Consider the following 22774-nt stretch of genomic DNA (forward strand, 5'->3'; position numbering starts at 1 on the left):
AGGAACACAAATAAGAGGCCTCTTGCATCCAGCATAATATAACTCAGAATTGTTGACATGTTTACATGTTCTACATGATCACATAAAGGACATGAGTAAGTTATTTTTCAATATGAAAACACAGACTAAAGGTAACACTGTGATGAGATATAAGTTACAAATCAAGAGCTGCCCAGTGTCACATATTTGGCACAAAATCTCTCAGTTTAAAGATCTTTTACCGTGACAGTAAATTTTTCATGCTTACAGACATCAAAAGAGTTGGAAAAGAAAAAAAATCTCTGAAATGAATGCACAAACAGGGTTATGTAATAAAAAGCACAATGTTTGCTACTGGTCTCGTCCCCTATAGCAACCAAGAAAGTAAAATATACTGTCATCTGTATAACAGCAAACATCTCATTGATTCCTATGGGTTACTGCACCTTAACAAACTTTGTACCTTAATTTATTTATGGGGGAAAGAGCCACACAGATAATTTATTAAGAATACTATATGGATCTTCAGTATAAATAGGTACAAACAATGATAATCAGCTATTATATATGTTCTGGTGTTCCCCAGCAGCATCAGTCTGTCCCCAGTACAACTGCTTGAGTGCTAGAAACATTTTCTTGTTTTTCTATTTGTATTTTGAAGTGATTGCAAGAGCTGGCAGATAGGAACTTAGAAAATTGGTGATTTTCCACCATACTAGTGTGACAATATGACCGTAGGTAAGAAAGTGTGAATGGCATGTTAACTACATAATTCTTAAAATAACTGGTACAACAGTCCTATACGGCCAAAGTTATGCTCCTAATCTGCTCCTCATTTCTAATATAAGGACTCCTCTTTCCCTCTAGTATCAAAGGTGAAGCACTTAAATAATTTTCTGACTGGGGCTGCCTTGTTGTATATTGTTGCACATGTACTAGTTTGGGTATGTAAGTGATATCATCAGTGGGGCAACATAATGTCCACAAGCCTGGAAGAGAAATTTGTGTATGGTGCAGAGATTATGGTCATAACATTATCTGAATCAAGCTTATATGTCTGGGCATTAGTAAAGTATTCTCGGGTCTTTTAATGATCATTCTGAGCCATTATTAACCCTTTAATAAATCTTTTTTTTATTCAGCCTCATTTAATATATTGTAATACTCTTAATACTCTAATACTATAATAGAAATGTATAAATACACACAGACATATATAAATGAACATATATGAATTATATACATATATAAATATATATGTATGTATGTACACACATATATATATACATTATAATAATAAGAGTCCAGAAATTGGACATAAAGTTGCCAGTAGTATAGAACTATCTAATAATCTAAGATGATTGTAAAACTACATGAAGCATGATGTGATGGAAGGAGTCATGAAAAATATATAGCACCAGTGCCTGATGGTGTCAGTAATCTTTATTATAGGAACTTTAAGATGTTATTAGCTCCTCAGAAGATTTATGATTGCACACTGGAAAATGTGGAAGATGGCTGACATGTTGATTATCACAGAAATACTAACAGTAATCATATTATCCAGCCTGTGTGCCACACTTGTAAGGCTTCTCTTTGACTATAATGTTATCCAAGCATTGTAACACTCACTGCATAGTCTTCATAAGGCTAATGTCCCACGGAACAAGTTAGTCGCCTGCGATAGATCTCTGCTTCCGCAGGCAACTATCTGCTCTGAAATGCCTTTCCACTGGCAACAATAGGAGTCATTTGTGGAAAGGCGTACACAATGCTTCGTCTTTGGGAAGTCGCACAATAACTTTGCGTGACTTCACAAAGCTAAAGCTATGCATAGGCTTTTCCACTGGTGACTCCTATTGTTGTTATCTATCACGGGCGACTAACTCGCTCCATGGCTTAAAGGGGGGACCCCAGGCTGTTATCAGCCCCACCTTTCCAGATACTATTCTTTAAGACAAATGCGCACAACCAAACTAAAGATATGCATAGAAAGATAATGTGAATCAACAGCATGCCTTCCAACATTACACTTTTATCCAGAACATTTTAGAAAAGTAGCTGTATATGCCATCTTGAGATTTCTGCTGTAAAGTCTGACATCAGGCATTGTCTTTTTTTTTGCGACATAACAGAAATGTTGGAGGTTGCATATTGTGCAAATAGTCTATACCATGTAAATGTTGATATCTGTTGTTTTAATACAGATGCAGAGTATAAAATAGAATTTATAATTATGGGTGGAGTTGATGGTACAAAAACCTATTGTCAAAGGAATACTTGAGTCACATTAAAAACTATATTTTATTTGTGGGCTGCTGACCTCTCCATAGGAAACACAGCAAAACTAAGGTGTTACAGTGCTGCCTGACCTCTTCCTGTCCAGAAGATATACAATGCATTCAGTCAAAAGGAATTGCTTTTGAATTCAATAAAACGGTAGGGTGCCGATTATTATTACACAATGCGCTGCTGGAATTTTCTGTCAATTTACAGAACAAGAATAACACATCTGTTACTGAAACGTCCACTCAGTGATCCCAACCCTCACCTTTGTTTGGAGCAGGAATCCATACCAGAGTGCAGAACATGAACAAAAACTAAGCTAACAGTTCACAAGATAAAATGCACTATGTTACATGATGGGATAGCAGGTGTTTTCACACAATATTTATAGATAAAGGGATTACACAAGTCGCCTTAGTCACAAAATATAGTATGTATGGAAGGGGGATACCATTTTTATGGCCTTATAAATAAAAATGTTACTTTACACTTTGCGTAGAGTTGCAAATGTTCAACTGGAAACCACCCCCTGCCTGATAAGCAGGAATTCTAAGGGCTTCAGATCCCTTTAATAATATATTACTCATATGTCACTGGTTGAATTAATATGCCTTGACTGGTTGAATTAATGTATTGTAATGTAATGTACTAAGAAGTCACTGTGTGGATTACACACCAAATTTCCATGAAAGTACAACCATTTTCTAAATAAAAGCTAAGTTATAATTTGGAAAAACACAGGGTGAAAACAAACAGTTGATGATACACATTCTATAAAAAAATGGTATCAATGATCTATTAAGAGGGAAAAATCAATACACAGATGAAAAACGTACAGCACCACAGCTGGTGAGATGATCATCACTGTAAACATAGAATAAGAAAATAACTAGAATTAAAGGTCATAAAGCTGACCCCTTCTAATAGGGTGTTCTAGCCTGAACCATACAAACACATATAAAAAGACAGCTACAAATGAATGCAGGGAAATCTGTTAAAGAAGTTGCATTGCTTTAAAATTACTTTTGTTACAGGAAAATAGATTCTTTAGATGTGTCTGAATTCTGATATGCTATTAACGTATTGAAGCCTAAGGAGATCACTGTAAACAAAAGGTATTGAGTAACAAGGTTAATATTGTCACACATAACAGTTCATAACGGGATACTGTCATGATTTTTATGGTATAGGTATGGAATCTTGTTATCCAAAAAAATCCGAATTATGGGAAGGCAATCTCCCATAGATTTTTAATCAAGTGATTTAAAATTTTAAAAAGGGTTTCCTTTTTCTCTGTAATAATAAAACAGTACTTTGTACTTGATCCCAACTAAGAGATAATGATTACTTATTGGAGGCAAAACAAGCCTGTTGGGTTTATTCAATACTTAAATAATTTTAAACAGACTTAAAGGACAATGAATATCAATTAAAAGTAAGTCTAAAGGCATTCTTTTTAAGTACTTACTGCATATCTAAATTCCCAGATCCCTGCTTGCTTCTCTGAGATATGGTGCTGGCAGCCTACAGCAGTGTGAAGACTACAGTGACATCACTGAAATCTCTCTCCCCTTCCTGTAGCTGCCAGCGGCAGCCTTCCTATTCTCTGAGCATGTGTGTAACTTGATCCTGTCTCCTGTTCTGAGCTACACATGCCCACCAGCCAATCAGAAGCGGATCTGGCAGAGGGGAGGAGGGGAGGGAATGAAACACATGTGCAGTATGAAGCAAGGAGGGAAAGGAAGGGAGAATACCTATTTAGAGATGGCTGCCTGTTCTAGAAACTGTGAAGTAAGTGTGACTGAGTAAATATTTGATTAGGTGAGCTAAAAGTGTTGTGTTTTTACTAAACAATAGGAGGACTATTGGGCAGTATGCTTTTTAAATTTTGACTTGAATTCTCCTTTAAGTTATGGAGATCTAAATTACGGAAAGATCCCTTATCCGGAAAACCCCATGTCCCGAGCATTCTGGATAACAGGTCCCATACATGTACAAGGTAGTATTTGATTAAAATGGAGTCTATGGGAGATCACCTTCCCATAATTCATAACTTTCTGAATAATTGGTTTCCGGATAACAGAGCCCATACCTGCACCATTTGAAACCATGTGTATAAATATAATTCTGTAAGCTGTATACTAAGGCACATAATTGTTTAACAAGATAAATACAAATTATTTATGTTTTAGAGGTTAGTGGTAAACATTATAGAGGTTTGTCACAGTATATAAAGATATTTTATCATGTAAATACAGTTCCAACCAGAAATATGGAATCCCCTTCCCATAATTCCCATAATTTCTGGATAATTGATAATAGTTTGTATTACAAAATTAAATGGTGTACATAGCAAATAATTCATTATGCAACTTCAAATTTTATTCTTGAACCAACAAATGTATTTTTTTTAGTTGCAATATTACTTTGTAGGCAGCCATCTCAGTGTATTGTGTCTGAGCAACTTTTTCTTGTATAACCTATTGTTTCTTTTATTCAGCATAAATGGAGGAGCTATGGTGGGATTTTAGGTGGGGCACATGAGCATTTTCTCAATGCAAGTGTCAAGGAGCTGTAGTCTTGTTACCTTCCCATTGTTGCAGTCATAAAAAAAAACAACGTTAAAAACATTTACTCCACCACCTATCATCATTTTTTTTTTTAATAAACTTTTTAAAGCATACTATATGGCTGTCCATATAGGACACCCAGCAATACTGACAATGGGATCTATCCCTAACTAATGAATAAGCACAATGTTTTGTGCCCTGAACAATTAAGCAAATGTAAATGTACAGCATTTTGGAGGAAAGGAAATAACTTTTTTTTGTTAGGTGAAAAGGAGTTGGAAGATTTATAACACCTTATAGAAAAGCTAATATCCCATTTCACTTATAAAAGGTTACAAGCACTGAACTATCTTACAAAATATTTTTATTCCTGACTTTCCATTTGGAACTTTTGAAATTTCTGCTTGAAAAAATAGGGCCTTTAATGATAACTGCCTTATTCTATTACTCACGTTTCACTACAAGAGTTCAAATCTCAGATCAAAGCTAAAAGCACACTGCAAAGATTGTATTAAAGAAGTATAAATGGAGGCACTGGATAAGGCAAAGCACCTGACAATGTCTTGTTATTTGTGATACTTGGTACAAAAGGTCTCACTTTCAAGAACTTGCAAGTTTAGAATCTTGGCAAGGGTTATTGGTTATTTCCATATTCCAGTAAAGTATTCAGATAAAGAAAAATGTAATAGACGTGCTAACAAAGTGATATTTTCTGCTGCTGTAAAGCATAACCAAACTCCATAGTAACGTACAAGTAAAAGTTTTATTTTATAGGTCAATTTTGCCCTGTTGCAGTAACCCATAGTAACCAAGTGGCAATCATATTTTATCAGTCTTTTGCAGGTAGAATAATAAAATTGAATCTCTTATTGGATTCTGTGGATTACTGCAAATACATTCAGTTCATGAGCCCCTTAGTGTTTGCAAACTGAAAGCCTTTTGATAGTAGAAGCTTAGTTTCTGCAATTTTAGAGAAGAACACTTTCTTCTGATAGAATATAATTCAATAATGGTAATAATTAGGATTATTTTGAATTATAGAAAACATCTCTTATCTAGAATATGACTCTGTTTGGCAATTGGCAAAGCTTTGACAGTGTATACAAATATGCAATAGCCTTTAGTAATTGATCAGAGAAAGAGTTTACTCATTGTAGCTCCTTCAAAGTGATTACTAGCCTCTTTTGGTTTTCTTTTACTGGTCATGTTATAAGTATAGGCTAAGGGCTTCATTCATGAAATCACGAGTTTGAATCCCGAATGGGAAAAATTCGGACTGGATACGATAATTTCTGAAGATCGCAAATACCACAAAAATGCTTACGAAAAAAATCGTATTAGTCACGATAATATCGTATTGGTGATCTGAAATTTTTGTACCGAACGATTGCAAACAGCAGGAAAACCTTTCCGACTTTGATCCTTCAGTGCATGATTTTGGAAGCCTCCCATAGGAATCAATGGCACTCTCGAGCTCCAACCTGGCCAAAGGAAAGTCACAATACCGAAGCTTGAATGAATCCGAAACTTTCGTACTCGGTGCGTACAATTTTATCGCACAAATTTTGTCGCAAAGTACGAAAAAGTTGCGCAAGGTACGAAAAAGTGCCAGAAAATACGCACGGAGCGTTCAAACGAACACTCGGAGTATTCATGGATTAGTAAATCTCCCCCTAAGTCTTTTATATAGAAGTCTTGTATAGAATCAACAGGTTGAAAAATAAGAGGCTTAACCACAGCCTTAACATATAACTTTAATAATACAGATTGAATATCATCAAATCAATGCATGTGAAACCATAGTAACAAGGAATACATTTAAGAATAGCTAAGGAAGATTTATTACCAATTGCTAGTCATTGTCCTTTAGATGCTACTGGGGAAAATAAGAGAAGAAAGGTGCTGGTCTAGGTCAAAATAAATTTATTTATGGAATAAAAGTCTTGTACAGTGGATAGGAGTAATAGGTAAAGTAAAGTGTTGAAAATGTTATTCTCAAATGATCTGATCTACAGAAATACTGATTAGTAGCAATATAAGATTCTTTATATTATGTCCAAAAAGTATTTACTCTTTTCATATATTGACATAATTAGTAACTTAAAGGAGAGGTGCTTATATGTATAATGTTTGTTTTAACATTATATTCCCATTTCCTTTTGAGTCCAGCGAGCATCCTAAATTTAATTTGCCTGGAATTAAGAAAAGCTTTACATGTTTAATTATTCCTTTGTTCTGGAGAAAAGTCCCTTTGGGAAGGGGTAGCTAGTGGGCAGGATCTGTAGCTATGGGTGAAAGTAACTGGTCCTTCATCTGAGTAAAATCCTCCTTCTAGTATAAGGGGGGGGGAGCGAAATCCCTGATAGGCTTCTTTGGTTCCATTAAATGGTACAGATGTTCCGTGCCAAGAGCATGAGGCCTCATTAGGGAGGAAACTCTGGTTAGGAAGAACATTTACATACACATACATTCATTTTAGATACATACACATACAGTAAATTTTAAATAAAGACTCTCCACTATACTGAAATTCATTTGAGACTACATTAAGTTCTCTGCTCATTCCTCAAGCAAAACACTTAAGTTTTGTTAAAAAAGCATGTTGTATCTTGTAAAATAATGATTTAGTATCCAATAGTACTGCAAAAAAAAAAAGCAGGACTCTAAAACACCTGCAACATTTTGGAAATCACATTATTCAGTATGCCAATCAGAATATATAATCTGCATCTGAGCTTCTGCCAAGACCTATATGTAACCCATCCCTTTTACAAATGTGAGAATACAATCAGCAATATGATTCTAAACTGCAGTACGGCTCTTTTTCAAAATGCTATACGTCACACTCTTTTGTGCATATTAATTGCAATTCTTCAGTAATATTACTTACGTATGCCATATTATTTTACTTAGCAATTGAGAAAAAAACATCTGCTGTGATACTATATTTTAAAGCCCAAACTTATCATTGAGTAACAATGGGCATAAATGATTTTCTACAAAAGACAATGTACCAAAATGAACATTTTAAAGAACTGCAAAAGCACACAACTGATTTCTCATTAATATTCTTTTGTTATGAGTTTCTCCAGTAGCTTTATTTGTTTTTCACTTTCATCTTCCTGAAGTTTTCTTAAAGTTGAGTCAATAAAATACATGCAAATGCCCTATTTGTATGGTTGTTGCTTTGAGCAGGCCCAGCCATATTTAGGAATACACATAAATATAACAACTAATATGCAGCTTCACAAATTAAAAAGTCTTCTGTAATAATGGAGGGAACCAACAATGTATTCTTTCCCGTGCAGAAAATAAATGTCCATGTATTTTTCCTCTCATGCCACATATGTTAGTGTTTAATGATGCTGCTAAACAGTGCTGAGAACTGTCACCCATTGAAAAATAATACGTTCCACTGTTCAAAGCCAAGTAACACAATTTGACAAGTGATACAGTATATTGATCTGCCTTTCCATTTCTTTGCATATTCCTACTATGCGCATATTATTTATCAACAGCAGGCAAATTTCCACCCACATTAAGTCACTTTGATTAGTGTACTAACACATAATAACTAAACAAAGGTAATTGTGTCACAACATCCCATCTAGTTTTTTCTGAGGCCTCATGTGAACAATGGTGGTATTGCATGCTCATGGAAAGGTCAAATGAGTTTACATGACTTTAGGCATAAGAAGGGGGCACTAAAGATGAGAAGGAGGGGAAGGTGAGAGTCTTTCAGGCAATGACTGGTATTGTGCAGACAGTAAAAGGGGTGGCGAAGGAACAGGAGCAAGATCAAGGTTACAAGGGTGTAGAATCAATGATTGAGAAGAGCAGGACGGAGTGGATAAAGAATTAGTGACTGGTCAGAGAGGGCAAAAGATTTGTTGATTAACTGTAGCAGGACTGGAGTAAGGAAGGAACAAGAACAAGAACAGGATAGAGCAGAAAGAGAGGTGAAAAAAGGACAAGACAAGAGCAGGAGCAGGGATAACAACAAGGGCAGAACAAGAGCAGAACAAGGGTAGGAGCAGGAACAGGATCAAAAGCAAAGGAACAGAAAACTAGGGTCGTGCCGCAGTTCTCAGTGCTTATTCCATAGGCCAATGCTCAGGCCCAGCATAAGAAATGGCAAAGTTACTAAACAAAATGCAAAACCTTGGACCCTCTATCTTTCAACTTTTATTGAAATTGCATCCTCTGCGACCCCCCTCACTCCAGTCTGAATGCAGTAGAGTAAAGTGGAAGGTGGCATAAAGTCTATAGCTCTGGATCAGACAGAACATAATTGCCCTTATGGGCCTATCAGCAGCATCTACAGAGAGAATTTTATGGAACCTCTAGCATTGCACAGTAACTTAAACCTATACACATAATTCTGTGCAGGATTTCAGCTGTGAAATGTATTTTTGGTGGTTGTATTTAGATGTCTGCTTTAAATGCTCTCAGGGCCATTAAAACGGAAACAAATATTTTTTCTGTAGAACACTCTGCTCATTGGTACTGAACTCCAGACAAAAGGTAATTCTAACTGCTAAACTTTTTCTTTCACATGGTTACAAAGTCCTGCTCAATTCCCTCTCCCTGCCCAAACAATTTACTGTATTGGTTGTGTAATGAGAAAAAAAGAAATGTATAGTTTTGTTAAGAAAAAAAAATAAATATAAAAGGCAATTATTTCTCTAAACTAAACACTAAACTAAATTATCACACCAATAACCCGCCGAGTTATTATACTGAAGCAAAAAACTAAAATTTGTTTTGATGCAATGCTCCTTGTATAGAGAATAAACTACAATAAAAGCACCACAGTGCATTGAAAGAGGATAAAAAAAAATCTTTCCTTTTAAAAGTGTTTGGAAGTCGAATGCAATGAAAAACACATTTTCATTATGCTATTCTCAGAGATTTAATTTGTCGGTAAGAATCTGCCGGAACTAAGCCTAGCATAAGAAACTGCAAAGTAAAAAAAAAAATCTATCCATGAAAACACATGTAATGCTCTGGGCTGTTTACTCTGCTCTAAATTTTTTTTAAACTAAAAAATTCAATCTATTATTTCTGATCAGCTCTGCTTTTTATTAATCAAAGGGAAAAATTGGTACATTGGAATCAGGCCTCTGCAAATCTAAGCAAGGTAAATTCACCCCACATTCGAGGCCCAGGCGCACTGCCCAGAGCCTACAGCAAAGGAGAGCGGATGAAACTAGTTCTAGTGAAGTTCTAGTTACAGCATAAAATGCATACGCTTGAGTTTACGTGATATGATATGTAATATCTACAATAAATCTTTTGGGCCAGTCTGGTCTGAGATGATCTCTTGGAGACATTTGGGGCAATGAAAATGAGAAATAGTTATATCTTAATATGCACTGTTAGAATCCTATAAACATTGCAAACCATTCATATATAAATTCATGTATAAATAGAGTTTTAGTTTCTTAGAAACTGAAAAAAATAAATGAATTATTATTCAGTTTAGTAACCAGACTAGAAACTGGTCCTGTTCTAGTTATTCTTTAAAACACTTTTCTAATAAAAGGTAGGAGCAACAGGGACCAAAGTCCCACCTCATTTGTATGCAATACAATAGAAATCTACACAGACGAGACCCACATTTTTGAACCAGAAGCAATTACTCAAACTTCACTGCAATAACTACCCAAGGAAAATGGAGATCAAGTAGTTCAGAGTGCAAGGAAGCTATGAAGGCCCTCCAATGCAAATAGTTTTATACATTCATTTATCAATATGTCCTTTAGATTTACATTTATCATTAATAAGTTTTTATCTTTTCTGCTTAATAATCCATTTACATATTGCATATTACCCTCTGAGAGGTACACTACATGTACGCCCTTGTATCTATATTTGCATAAGTGACTTTTTGTGTTTACTTTAACCTTTTGTAATTTTCTTAAGCTTTGTGGCTGTATGTTTATATATATAGTGGGGCATTTTATAATATTTATAACAAAATGCACATTTTTACATTTGATGTCATTGCAAGGCTTTATGCAAGCTTTCTTTCTATGAAGCAGAGGCTGCAGGCTGAATGTTAACAAAATGAGGAGCCTTTCATACTCCCTGCTGTGTGGATTAACAGAGGTAGATAAACAAGTATCTTTACAGCTGGAGGGATTTACACAAAACTAGTGGCATGGCAGATTACCAATGTAGAAGGTTTCTTGGTTCAAACATCATAATAAAAATTAACAATGGTCATGTAATACCCTGGTACTTTTTTATCCAATGGGTTATGAATACTTACAAGCCTTCCACAATGAATGCAGTATGAAGGAGATGTGGAAGAATTACTAGCAATGCTTCATATTGCCTAATATAGATAACAAATGCTTTCTAATGCATTTGCATTTAAAACAAATTTGCAAAAGAAATGTCTATAGAATGGTCATTTATGAATGCAGCGCAGGGTCCAAAGTGCAATTTTCACTTTATTTCAGGATGCATGGTTTCTTACCCCCCCCTTCCCCCACAGAATTCCAGAATAATTGGTGCCCACCACAGCACACTTTTGTGTATTGGGTACAAGTTGCGGCTAACATTTTTTGTACTGTGGAATTTATTGTTTCTAAAAAAACAAGCTTACTAACAGCAAGTAGAAACAGTTATCTATTGAACTCATATACATTTTCCAAACCTTTCTTCAAGTGTAAATATAACCCCTTTTAGACATTACCTCATTCTGTTGGGTTAGAGTTGAAAATGCACATAAACACTATCTGAAGTTTTAGAAATAAATATAAATGTATTTTATTTTTACACAGTCTTATTTGATTTCACAGATTGAAAGGAAACCATTAAACCCTGCCAGCATGTTTATTGTCTATGTGTTGAATCTGTAAACCACCCACTATAGAAAGCAGAGTCCCAAAATTCATCACTCTACATTGATACTCTACATTTCTGAAAGTTCCGATAGTGTCAGAGTCGGACTGGCCCTGATGGTCCCCAATGGCCCAGACCAGATCCCTGCTGCGCTCCCCCAACCCACTGATTTCTCTCCCCTGACATGTCCGAAGGTACTTACAGTATATTGCACAAACTTGGGGAGGGGATTAGCAGCTCCCACACATCCCCTTGGGGGGGGGGCCCTAGGGCAGCCCCTGTGGGCCCTGCACCCCCCAGTCAGACCCTGGATAGTGTTTTTGCACCTTTTCTACATAAACCCAACTGAATTTTTATCTGCATGAGAAAGATTTGCCAGTAGGCTTTTTAGATTACATTTTACATTTGTAAATGTATTCTACTTGTTTATTGCAATTGTATATAAGTCATGCACACACTCCTTGGAAGGGACCTTATTTACAGTGGCAAACTATAATAGACTGATGACTGTTTTAGGGACTCTTCTTTGACGCAGAAGTTCTCACTTTGTTGCTCACTGATATGTTGCTATGCCAGTCTGAACTCTCACATGAACTCAAGGAATGTGCTGGCCAATAAGAACATATATGGGGGTGATTCTGTATGGTATTCTGTGCAGTGCAGCCAGTGTCAACTGCCCCAAAAAAATATTTGCTTAGCACATTTCTGCCTTCACAGTACATAGCAGTCTTGTGGTATTGCCTAACTTGTTACGGTCTTAACTTTTTTTATTCTATTCTATGACCTACAAATTAGTCACACTAGAGAGCCTGATTCAGTAAATAGGTTTGTTTCCATTTCTATAGTTTTTCCTTTTTTTGCTTATTATAAAAAAAATAAAATGATAAATCATACAAGTAAAACACCTGCATCTACATCAGTAACAGTTTTCTAACATCCATTATTCCAACAGTTGAATTTTAATTACAGATGGAAAAAGTCTCTTCCCAGCAGCCATGTTGTGCCATTTGTTCAAGATGGTTAGCAGATGGAAGTGAGTTATTACCAAGTCAGTACTAGGGTAGCAAATATTACCACCAAGCGGATCTCTTTCTCTTGTTTTTTTTTTCCTTATTTTTTTCTGTTGTTTTAGGAACATCAGTTTTAAACTGCTATATGCAATTTTCTATTAATCAATCTGTGCGAAATTGAGAAAGATATTTTATTCTTTTTAAGTTAAAATTACTTTCCTAACAACATTTAAGGATATCATACATAGAATACATTGATTTAAATAAAATATATTGTCAGTTAAAATATTAAAACAAATAACATGAAATGGTAACACCACAAAATAGAATGTTATCATGTTTTTTAAATTATTAATATAAATTTATGTACAGAGTAAACAGTATGTCTACTGCCATCTCATGGTCACTAATGTTTCATGACTTCTAACTTTCAGAGCCCACAAAAATACATTCTGTTAACATTTGTAAAATACAAGTAATTGTATGTGATTATAGTGTCTTACTTGTCTTAAATTATATGGTAAGGACTTGTGATCCATGTTGCCCATGTATGGGGCAAATAGAGTATACAGGTAAAGGATCCCTTATCCGGAAACCTGATATCCAAAAAGCTCCGAATTATAGAAAGCCTGTCTCCCATAGAGTCCATTTTAATCAAATAATTCAGATTTTTAAAATTGATTTCCTTTTTCTCTGTAAAAATAAAACAATGCTTTGTATTTGATCCCAACTAAGATATAATTAATCCTTACTGGATGCAAAATAATCCTATTGGGTTTAATTAATGTTTTATTGATTTTTTAGTAGACTTAAGGTATGAAGATCCAATTTACAGAAAGACCACTTATCTGGAATACCCTTGGTCCCGAGCATTCTGGATAACGGGTCCCATACCTGTAATAGGCAGTGACTTATTGGTCATTACATATGTTTAGTAAAAACAATCTGTAGTCTGGAGTAAATCTGAAACAATTTTAAGAGTTTCATGAGAATACGTTACTGTCAAAATGTTTATAATGACATTTCCCCAAAAAAGATCAGTTATCAAAGCACTTACTAAAAGGAGGGGATAGAAGCTCATTTAAAATGGGATTGTTTAAAAAATACCTCTACAGTGGGTAATGCATTAGACTAGGGATTCCCAACCTTTTTTACTGAGCCACACTCAGATGTAAAAAGTGTCAAGGATCCACACAAGCATGAAAAAAGTTATTTGTGAATGTGAAATAAGGACTGATTAGCTATTTGGTAGCCCCATGTGGACTACTAGCCTGCAGGAGGCTCTGCTTGGAGTAAAACCAAGTCTCTATGTTCCCAACACCCAAGCCCTAGTCTTAAACCTGTAAAATATATATTTTAATGCCAACAATACAATTGATTTATAATTAAACTACTTCTACTTATACTACACTTCAACTGCGGAAGAAATCCACTGTTTAAAAAGTGAAGATAATTCCAAGAAATTATTACAATAAAGACACTGTTTGTTGCCCCTACTTAGAAGGAAGCACAGAACCAGCTTTAGGTGGCTAACTTCATTTAATGAGGTCTATAAGGCAGATTTAATGCCAGTTTTGTAGAAATGATTAGCAGGCTAATAGAACAACCTGCTGATTTAGTCAGCCAATGCCAGAACCCAATCTGTGTAAAACCAAGGATTAACAATACTATTGTCTGGTATTTGTATCTATGTATGTTGTGTTTTATGTAAACAGCAGATTCAACAGATTTATCTGACAAGTAGCCAAAATGTGCCAAAAGTGCAATCTGTAAAACATGACAGAAAAGCCAAAGAAAAATGGAAAAAAAATCACAAGGCAGCTTTTCACCTTTAATAAAAGTGAAAACTGAGTTTTTGCTTGAAGCCAAACATGTCGAATATTTACAAGTGCAGGAAAGTAATTACTTTTTGGCTGGTGTGTTTCTGACAGAAATATATAAGGTATAAACTGATAAACAGATATTTAGACAATGTCTAAACCTTGGCAGACTTGTTTATACAAAATGCACTGTCTAAAGATTTGCTGTTACAGAAGATGATTAGGTTACTGCAAGGAGACAGCACAACAGCTATGCTGCATTCTTATGTTATTTTGGCACAGATTGAAGCTTGAGAATAAAATAAATTCCATGTTCCTGTTATCTTTTTCAACTATACCCTGTTCATGACTATGATAAATGATGAACCCTTTAATGATCTACTTTTAGCAGCCCCATTTCCACTTCTATCAGTAGAACAAGCAAGAGCTCTACTGACAATGCATTTGTACTAAAACAGTCTGCTCTGCTCTCATAAACCATCGCTATGTTAACAGGCTGTCAAAAAGCAGAAAAAAAATTGTGAGCATCGATATACTGGGGAACAGCTTGTGGGGCTTTTTTTTCCAAAAAAAAATATATCAGCCGTTTGTATACCACAAATCTAGGGTTACTAAAATGTGGCCAATAGTTTTCCAGATTTAAAATCTGTTTCATAACAGAAACTTGAAAAAAAAAGTGTTTCTATTTGTGTCATTGCTCTCCAGGAGTCATTTGCAAACAGAAATAGTTAGGTTATGGTTAAAGGGGAAATAGTTTGAATTTATTGTTTTCCTACAATATGCTGGAATGCAGAGTGTGTTCGGAATTATGTAACCACTATCATTACTGTAAATGCTCATTAACCATAAATCTGCCCAAAACCCCCCAAACCCATAAATACATACACACTCCAGGTTGTTTTGAAGCAGTGGATAAGTGGGCCAGCCTGGAAGCTAGTTAGAGCCACACGTTTTGTCCCAGATACTCTTTTGTATGGTTTATTGTACTGGTACATTTGTTTGAATGAATTGTTTGCTTTATTGTTCGTTAGTATGTCTGACATTAGATAATTTTTTATATTATTTGACAAAAGTTATTTATTATTCTTCATTATTCCTCATTATGTCTTGTTTCCTCTTTTACTAAGTCATATTCTTTTTTTTGTAACTTTATTTAACACATTGAGACTGTGACAAGTTTTTTTGGTGCCTTTCTTTGGGCTTATTGGTATGGGAGCGGTGGTTTTTCACTGTTTGTGGAAACACAGGTCCTTTAGAAAGGTCACACTGTAGTGACCGAAACATGGGACTGCACTTATGATTAAGTAAATATTTTTGATTTATTTACTCAAGACCCACGAGTGCAGAACTGTTTTTTTTGCTTATATATATATATATATATATATATATATATATATATATATATATATATATATATATATAATTAAATATTGGCCTTTTACATCTTTTTCCATGAGCCACCATTTTGTGATGGTCTGTGTGTTCCGTCAGAGATTACCTGACAGGAAATAATGCAGCTCTAACTATAACAGGAAGAAGTGTGAGAGTAAATGACAGAAATTTGTCCACTAAGTGACTTGTGTGACCTAACATGTATGTGAAAAAGTCTGCAACAGAATCAAAGATAAAAATACAAGTCTTTATTATAAACAATTAAAAAGTCATACCCCATGTATGCAGTCTAAGGCTGCATACATGGGGTACATTGTTTAGGGGCTTAATTCTCCTTTAATCAAAGACTTTTGCTAAACCTTCAGCTAAAGGGGCCATTTTCAGATCTCTCTGGCGATGTTCTAAGGGGCATAAGAGCCCTACAGTAAGAGATGCAGGAGTACCTACATGCCTCCTTCCTCCCACTCCTCATCAATACAGTGCTGACAATCACAGTGCAGAGACCTGCAGCAAATCCTAAAAAGCAACACACAGTGTGCAGCCCTTTTTTTGAACTTTGCACACTTTGTTCTGTATTGTAAATTACCCCTTAGGTGTTATTCCCCATTTGTCTAGCTAGAATGACACTCACTTGGTCTTTTCCAAAAAAATACAGTCTTAATTATTGCTGTTGGTCTATAACTTATAGAACTAGTGATGGGCGAATTGCTTCTCAAACTTCGGAGAAAATTTGGAGTGAAAAAAATTTGCCGCACGTCAAATTAAAGTTGCGGCTGTAGATCCTACTAACTACATATCACTTAACCTAGACCCCTTACTATCAGATCTCAAAACCCGACTGACCCAATGGAAAGAAAAAAAAAAAAAAGAGAAAAAAAAAAAAGTTGCGGTTGTGTCAAAATAGGAGCGGGTGTGTAAAAATGGGCGCGGTCACGGCACAATGCCCGCAGTCACATTAAAAAAAGGTGTGGTCACGTGAAAACAGTCGCACGCGGCAAAAAAAGTGCACACCAGAGTTTCGTGAATTTTTCTATCATTTCGAAAGAATTTTGGTGAAGGGAACTGGGACAGATTCACTCATAACTACTGTATATATCATATAATTAAGGGGAAATTTTCAGCAATTCAAAGTGATTTTTCTCTGCTATCATGTTTTCTAAAAATTTAGTCTCGCAAACAGAAGCCTGAAAAAATTTAAATCATTATTCATTTCTTGTAGTGAGCCTTGTGTACATAAACCTGATGTAAAATATTAGTTTTTCAAAAATATTTTTACAATGCCTGTTTAATAATAATAATAATAATAATAATAATAATAATATAGTATATATTATATATATTTATATATATAATAATAATACTTAATAATTAATAATACTTTAATACAGTTTGGGGGATATTAATCAGATATTGAGCAGTATAAAAGCTTTCGCACCAGTAAAACAGATTAAAAAGTGGAGTAAAATAAACAGATTATTTATCAAGCTGTGCATTAATGCTTGTTTGACTTTTACCATCTGTTGCCTTTGCTGGAATATACCACCAGAATACACACAGAGCCTAAACTGGCATATTTATCAATGTTTGCAATTTTCATGCCTCCTAAATTCTGACATTTTCACTTTTATTTTGCATTACCTAAAGGAGCATAGAAAAACCTATACATAAATATGACAAATTTATCTGGGTAAAAAATTGGTAAAAAAAAATTGGTAAAAAAAAAAAAGAGTGGCCGTTTGCAGTGCCAACAGAATTGTATACTGTACATTCATTAAATAGTTTTAAAAATAAATAATTCATTCAAGAATTCATACAGCATTATGTGGAGACATGTGGTGAATTTATTTTTAAAAAGATTTATAAATAGGCCCTACAATTTATAACAAAATATGATGCAGTACCTATTATAAAACTTTAAAAAAAAAAATAAAGGTATAAATAAAATAAATTATATTTAACTTTTCCTTTGTATATTGCTTAAGTTCTAGACTACAAACAACTCTCCAGGAATATACATTGCTTTACCGCACATCTATTTTTCCCTAAAGGAAGGGGAGCTTACTGAATTAGTAATGTGCTTCTGTAGAAAGAGAGTATAATTTTCCAATAATATTCATAAAACTTATGATTCTATGCTAATAGATTAGCCAAAGTAATACATTTTCAGGTTAGTCTTCTGAATATAAAGTAAACTTCCATTCTAGGGAACACATTTCACATGGCTGCTATAGCAGTATATAGTGTTTATTTGCCATTGTCTGGATAGAGTTACATTAACAAAGGCAGATGCATTCTTCCAACAATTTTCCAGATTCAGTATATAAATACATACACACAAACACATACATTTCTATAAGTCAATCTACTAACAATGAAAGCTCTCAATCTCATAAGTAATGAAGTCATTACCTCTTGCAGGATCCTCTTCATTTTGAGCAGCAAAGTCTTAACAGATGTACAGTCCTGCATCATCAATCTGAAAGGCAGTGTATCCAAGCCAGTAATCTCTTCCTGTGGAAAGGGCCATTCCACTGATGGACTGGTGGGTACTTGGAAGACACGAGGACACTTAGCATCTTCTTCATTCTCCTTTGATAAATGTAAAGCAAGGTTTCTGAAGGGTGAAGAAAAAAAGAAAGTGTATAGTCATGAATCAATTTATAATTCATATTACAAAAATTAATTAGAAATCTACAATAAAAATGGCTTCCTTAATTCACTGGATGCTTGTTTTAAAATTCTTAGGTGCTCCTACTTACATTCTATTTTAATCACAAAAAACAGAGGTGATATAAAACATACTTGTTTACTACACTTATGAACTATCTAGACTCATTGCGATATATATACACTGTACTTCAATAAAACATTACTCTAGTATCCAAAACACTCTCTTAATTTAGGATTTTAAGGATCAGATTTAGCAAAATCTGACAGCTCACCACAAAATAACTTACCCACTTCCTATTTATTTCTATTTCTATTAGATTTTTAGAATCATATTGATCAATGGCTGAAAGTTAGAGTTAACTATGTGATAAATATGCTTCTAAAAATCCTATAGGAACAGAGTATTTCTGTGGTGAGACAGATCTGCCTCTGTTTACAAAATTAATCTGTAATTCAAAGTTTAGTCATAGTCCCCCACAGGTTTTGTTTAATTAGCTGTAAGGATTTTTTTCTTTTTTTGCCCCTTGCTGGTTTAAAACCGGGTCCCCTAAGATTCTGTTGTGGCCCCTTGGTAGTCATTCTGTGTAAGTTTTTGGCCAACTCTTAAAGTCATGCACAGTGGCCAATAACTCACACAGAATGACCACCAAGGAACCACAAGAGTCTAGAGGGCAAGACAGGGGATAATTCCTTATAGTAGCTCTGCATATCCCTATACAACTTTATTGGCAGGAAATTCAATGACAACTGGCTTGGGCATGCCCTCTGAGCTTTTCCACCCAACGATTTGAAATGCTTTTGGGTCAATAGATAGCACATGGTTTACAGTGGTCCATTAAACTTTTTTTTTTTTTTTTTTTAAATAAAATACAGTTTTCTAAATGGTTTATATGTGATATAAAATTATTTTTATATGTGTGTGTGTGTGACATTGGATATGACAAGGTACATTTAGAAAAATATGCTATATTGACAGGAGTTTATAGAAAGCACAGAAACACAAAACATTGTCCTGGGAATTTGACTAGAGTTTTCATTTGTCATTATTATATTTCCTCAAAGACATATTCTTGCCATTTTTGTTTGTAAATCCGTAACAAAATGGCAAACACGGTACTTTTCCCTTATTATAAGATTGCAAAGAAAGCCCATGTGAATGGTAGTAAGCTTTCATTTTGCTGAATTTAATATTTATATCAGACATACATTTGGGATTTTTTAACTTAAAAAATAAATGTACTAGTATCATAAATATAGATCTGCATGAGGTATCCATGCATTTGGATATCTGGCGGGCAGGTTAGACTAATATTAAGGGAGAATTCTTACAGTACTTTTAGAACTTACATGTACTTGAATAACCCTGCAATTGTACCAGTGTGGCTACTGTGCTAACATTTCTATATATGAATGAAACCCAACAGGCCAGTGAGGGTAAGATTTAGGCTGATTGCTAAATTGGTGAATCTCCAGTACCATCCTTCATGGATTGCCTAATAGGATTACATTTTATTGCTGCCTGACAAACAGTTTTTTGCCAAATTCTTCTGAGATCTGATCAGGAAAAAGCCATTTGGCACCATCCTAAATTTAAACTTCAGCAATAAAAGAGTTTAAAGGATTTTAATATTTTTAACACATCTGGTAACAACCGTTTATCGTAATTTATATACAGTTTAAAGTAAGGTCCAAATTATTCTTTTAATAGCAGGTAATCAAACATAAATACTCTAAACTAAATGGTTCAGTGCTCTCTCTTCTTCCATATACTATTACAAATTCTTACAAATATAATATATATTATACTCATAAAGAAATATATGAAGGGCTAATTTCTCTATGCTTGTGCTTCTATACTTTTATATTAGATAGAAATTGTATAAAATGATGAGGAAAAAAGAGGCCATTTAGGCTCCCCCGTATCATTCCTGCATAAAAAGTTAGAATTTAATATTTTTGTTAAGGTGGCTTTTATGCCAGAATACAATAGTTTAGAAGACATAATTTACTATATCTTCAAAATGTGATTATATATTCATTTCTTAGAGCTTAAAATGTATTATGGCATTTAAAAGAAGGTTTGATGTGCTAATGTGAAATATCGAATTTGCCTAAGGGTTCCTGTAAGTAAAAAGAAATGAAATATGTTGTGTGAGTACTAACCAATTCAAATGTACTATTGGGGCTTTCCTGTATCTTAGTGATCTAAGCCTTTTGTAATTATTAACCTCCCCATACTCTCATTTCCATCTCTACATTTTTATTTAAATAGAAATACAAAAAAAGTTAATATATCTGATAAAATCACGCAGGAGAAAAGTTGATGAGAAGCTAATGATTTGCAGTAATGCATGCTAATGTGTTTGTGCACTTTGAGAATGGTGCCATACATAAATTAGAAAAAAGTAGATTTTAACATAACTGCCATAAGCCACATCTAAGTTCAGACACTGTCTGATCCTGCTCAACCTAGTCATCTGGAGAAAAACAACTGCAATCAAAATACAGTTCCTCTAGTGCCAATAAGTATCACTTAAGGGTGTTGTCTTCCTTCAAAGAGGCATATGTGCCACCATCCTTAAACATTAATAAAGATACTAAACACTATTGGTATAATATGATAAGTCTTTAGTATGCCCACAGCTAGTAACCCTTAGCACCCAATCAGATGTTTGTTTTAACAGCTGGCTATTAAATCCTACCTGGGTTTACTGACTATTTATTGCATTACCCCATACATTTTTCCCTTGCATTTTAATATGCATAATAAAGGAATGGATTCCTGATAATCAGCTTCCTCATCAAACTCAAAACATACCCTTATACCCAAACCATGACCAATGTTCCCTATAATTTATTGTAATCTATGAGCCCCAAATGACTTTTTGTGTGCACTCTTTGAAACCTGCGTGCAGTGGGTAGGTCTAATGTAAAAAGGTGTATGCATGCAACATTTTTGGGAATTGAGAATGTTGGTTATTACTCCTGCTACAGATGGTGTGTCTTTTGAGGTGTCTTATTTCTAACCTTGTTCATGTAGCCATGACCAAAATAATATACCATATCCTTAAAATTATATGTCAAGCTCTGGTGGTGTTAGCAGCCTTAAAGGAAAAGGAAAGGCTAGGGCACCCCCAAGTGACTTACCTTGTACCCCGGGCTGGTGCCCGTTAGGAGAAAACAGCACCAGCCCGGGGTACCTGTAGCGAGCGCTTCCTCCTTCCGCCTTCGCTTTTGGAAGGACTAACGACAGGCGCATGCGCAGTAGAGTGAAAAGCCGACTTCTCTGTTAAAGTTCAGCTTTTCACTCTACTGCGCATGCGCGCGTGACCAAAGACAGAAGGAGGAAGAGCTGCAGCTACCACGGACTGGTGCTGTTCTCTCCTAATAGGGGCACCAGCCCGGGGTAGAAGGTAAGCGATTTAAGTCACTTGGGGGTGCCTAACATTTTGGCACCCCCAAGTGACTTAGCCTTTCCTTGTCCTTTAAGGCTGCTAACACCACCAGAGCATGACATATAATTTTAGGGATATGGTATGTTATTTTGGTCATGGCTATGGCTAAGGAGTAGGAAAGGTAAAAACTAAGTAAGCTTTATAAGAAAAGTCTATGTAAATACAGCCATGAGCACGTACAGTAATGCTGCAATGAGTCCTCTATCAGAAGAAACACAGGATTTCTTGTCTCTTTTTTTGTAAACATGATTGTTTTGACTTCCTCTTTCAGAAACATCCTTAAATCCTTGGCCAGAGTCTGTGCAATTCTCTCCTCTCTCCCCTCTCCTGCTCCCCCTCCCACAAGAATGCAAATAACTCCCTTCCCCCTACTTTAGGAATGTGTAATCTGACCTTTAACGACTAGACTGCAGGCAGAAAGCTAGTTAAAATGGCAGCTGCTATCTAAAGCAAACAGAAAAAGCTTCTAAAGCTGTTTACTCAGGTATGGTAATGGTTTCTGAAGAAAAATATATTGTTCTAGGTGGCACTAATGTGCCAAAATGACTTTCCTTCTCCTTTAATCATTGAATTCCACAGCAGAGATTAAAGTGAAGACACATTATTTGGAAACCCTTTTACATGTAGGCCAGATTTGTAAAGATAAGTGTAGCCTACATTATTGAATCAATGCAGTGATTTGGCCATTAACTGGTTAAATTTCAGTGCTAGTTTTTAGCTTAAGACTTTTGCAATGTATT

General features: G+C 35.0%; 1 protein-coding gene across 4 annotated transcripts in view; it reads right to left on the reverse strand.

Annotated features, from left to right (window-relative positions):
* ccser1 (coiled-coil serine rich protein 1) overlaps positions 1-22774 on the reverse strand; it is a 425689-nt gene that overhangs the window by 101720 nt on the left and 301195 nt on the right. For all 4 annotated transcript variants that reach the window (XM_012955484.3, XM_031903181.1, XM_002937237.5 and 1 more), the window contains one exon: positions 18319-18523. In XM_012955484.3, the coding sequence (XP_012810938.1) occupies positions 18319-18523 (205 nt within the window). The remainder of the gene's footprint in view (positions 1-18318; positions 18524-22774) is intronic.

This window comes from Xenopus tropicalis, chromosome 1 (assembly GCF_000004195.4).
Source record: "Xenopus tropicalis strain Nigerian chromosome 1, UCB_Xtro_10.0, whole genome shotgun sequence".
Classification (NCBI taxonomy): domain Eukaryota; kingdom Metazoa; phylum Chordata; class Amphibia; order Anura; family Pipidae; genus Xenopus; species Xenopus tropicalis.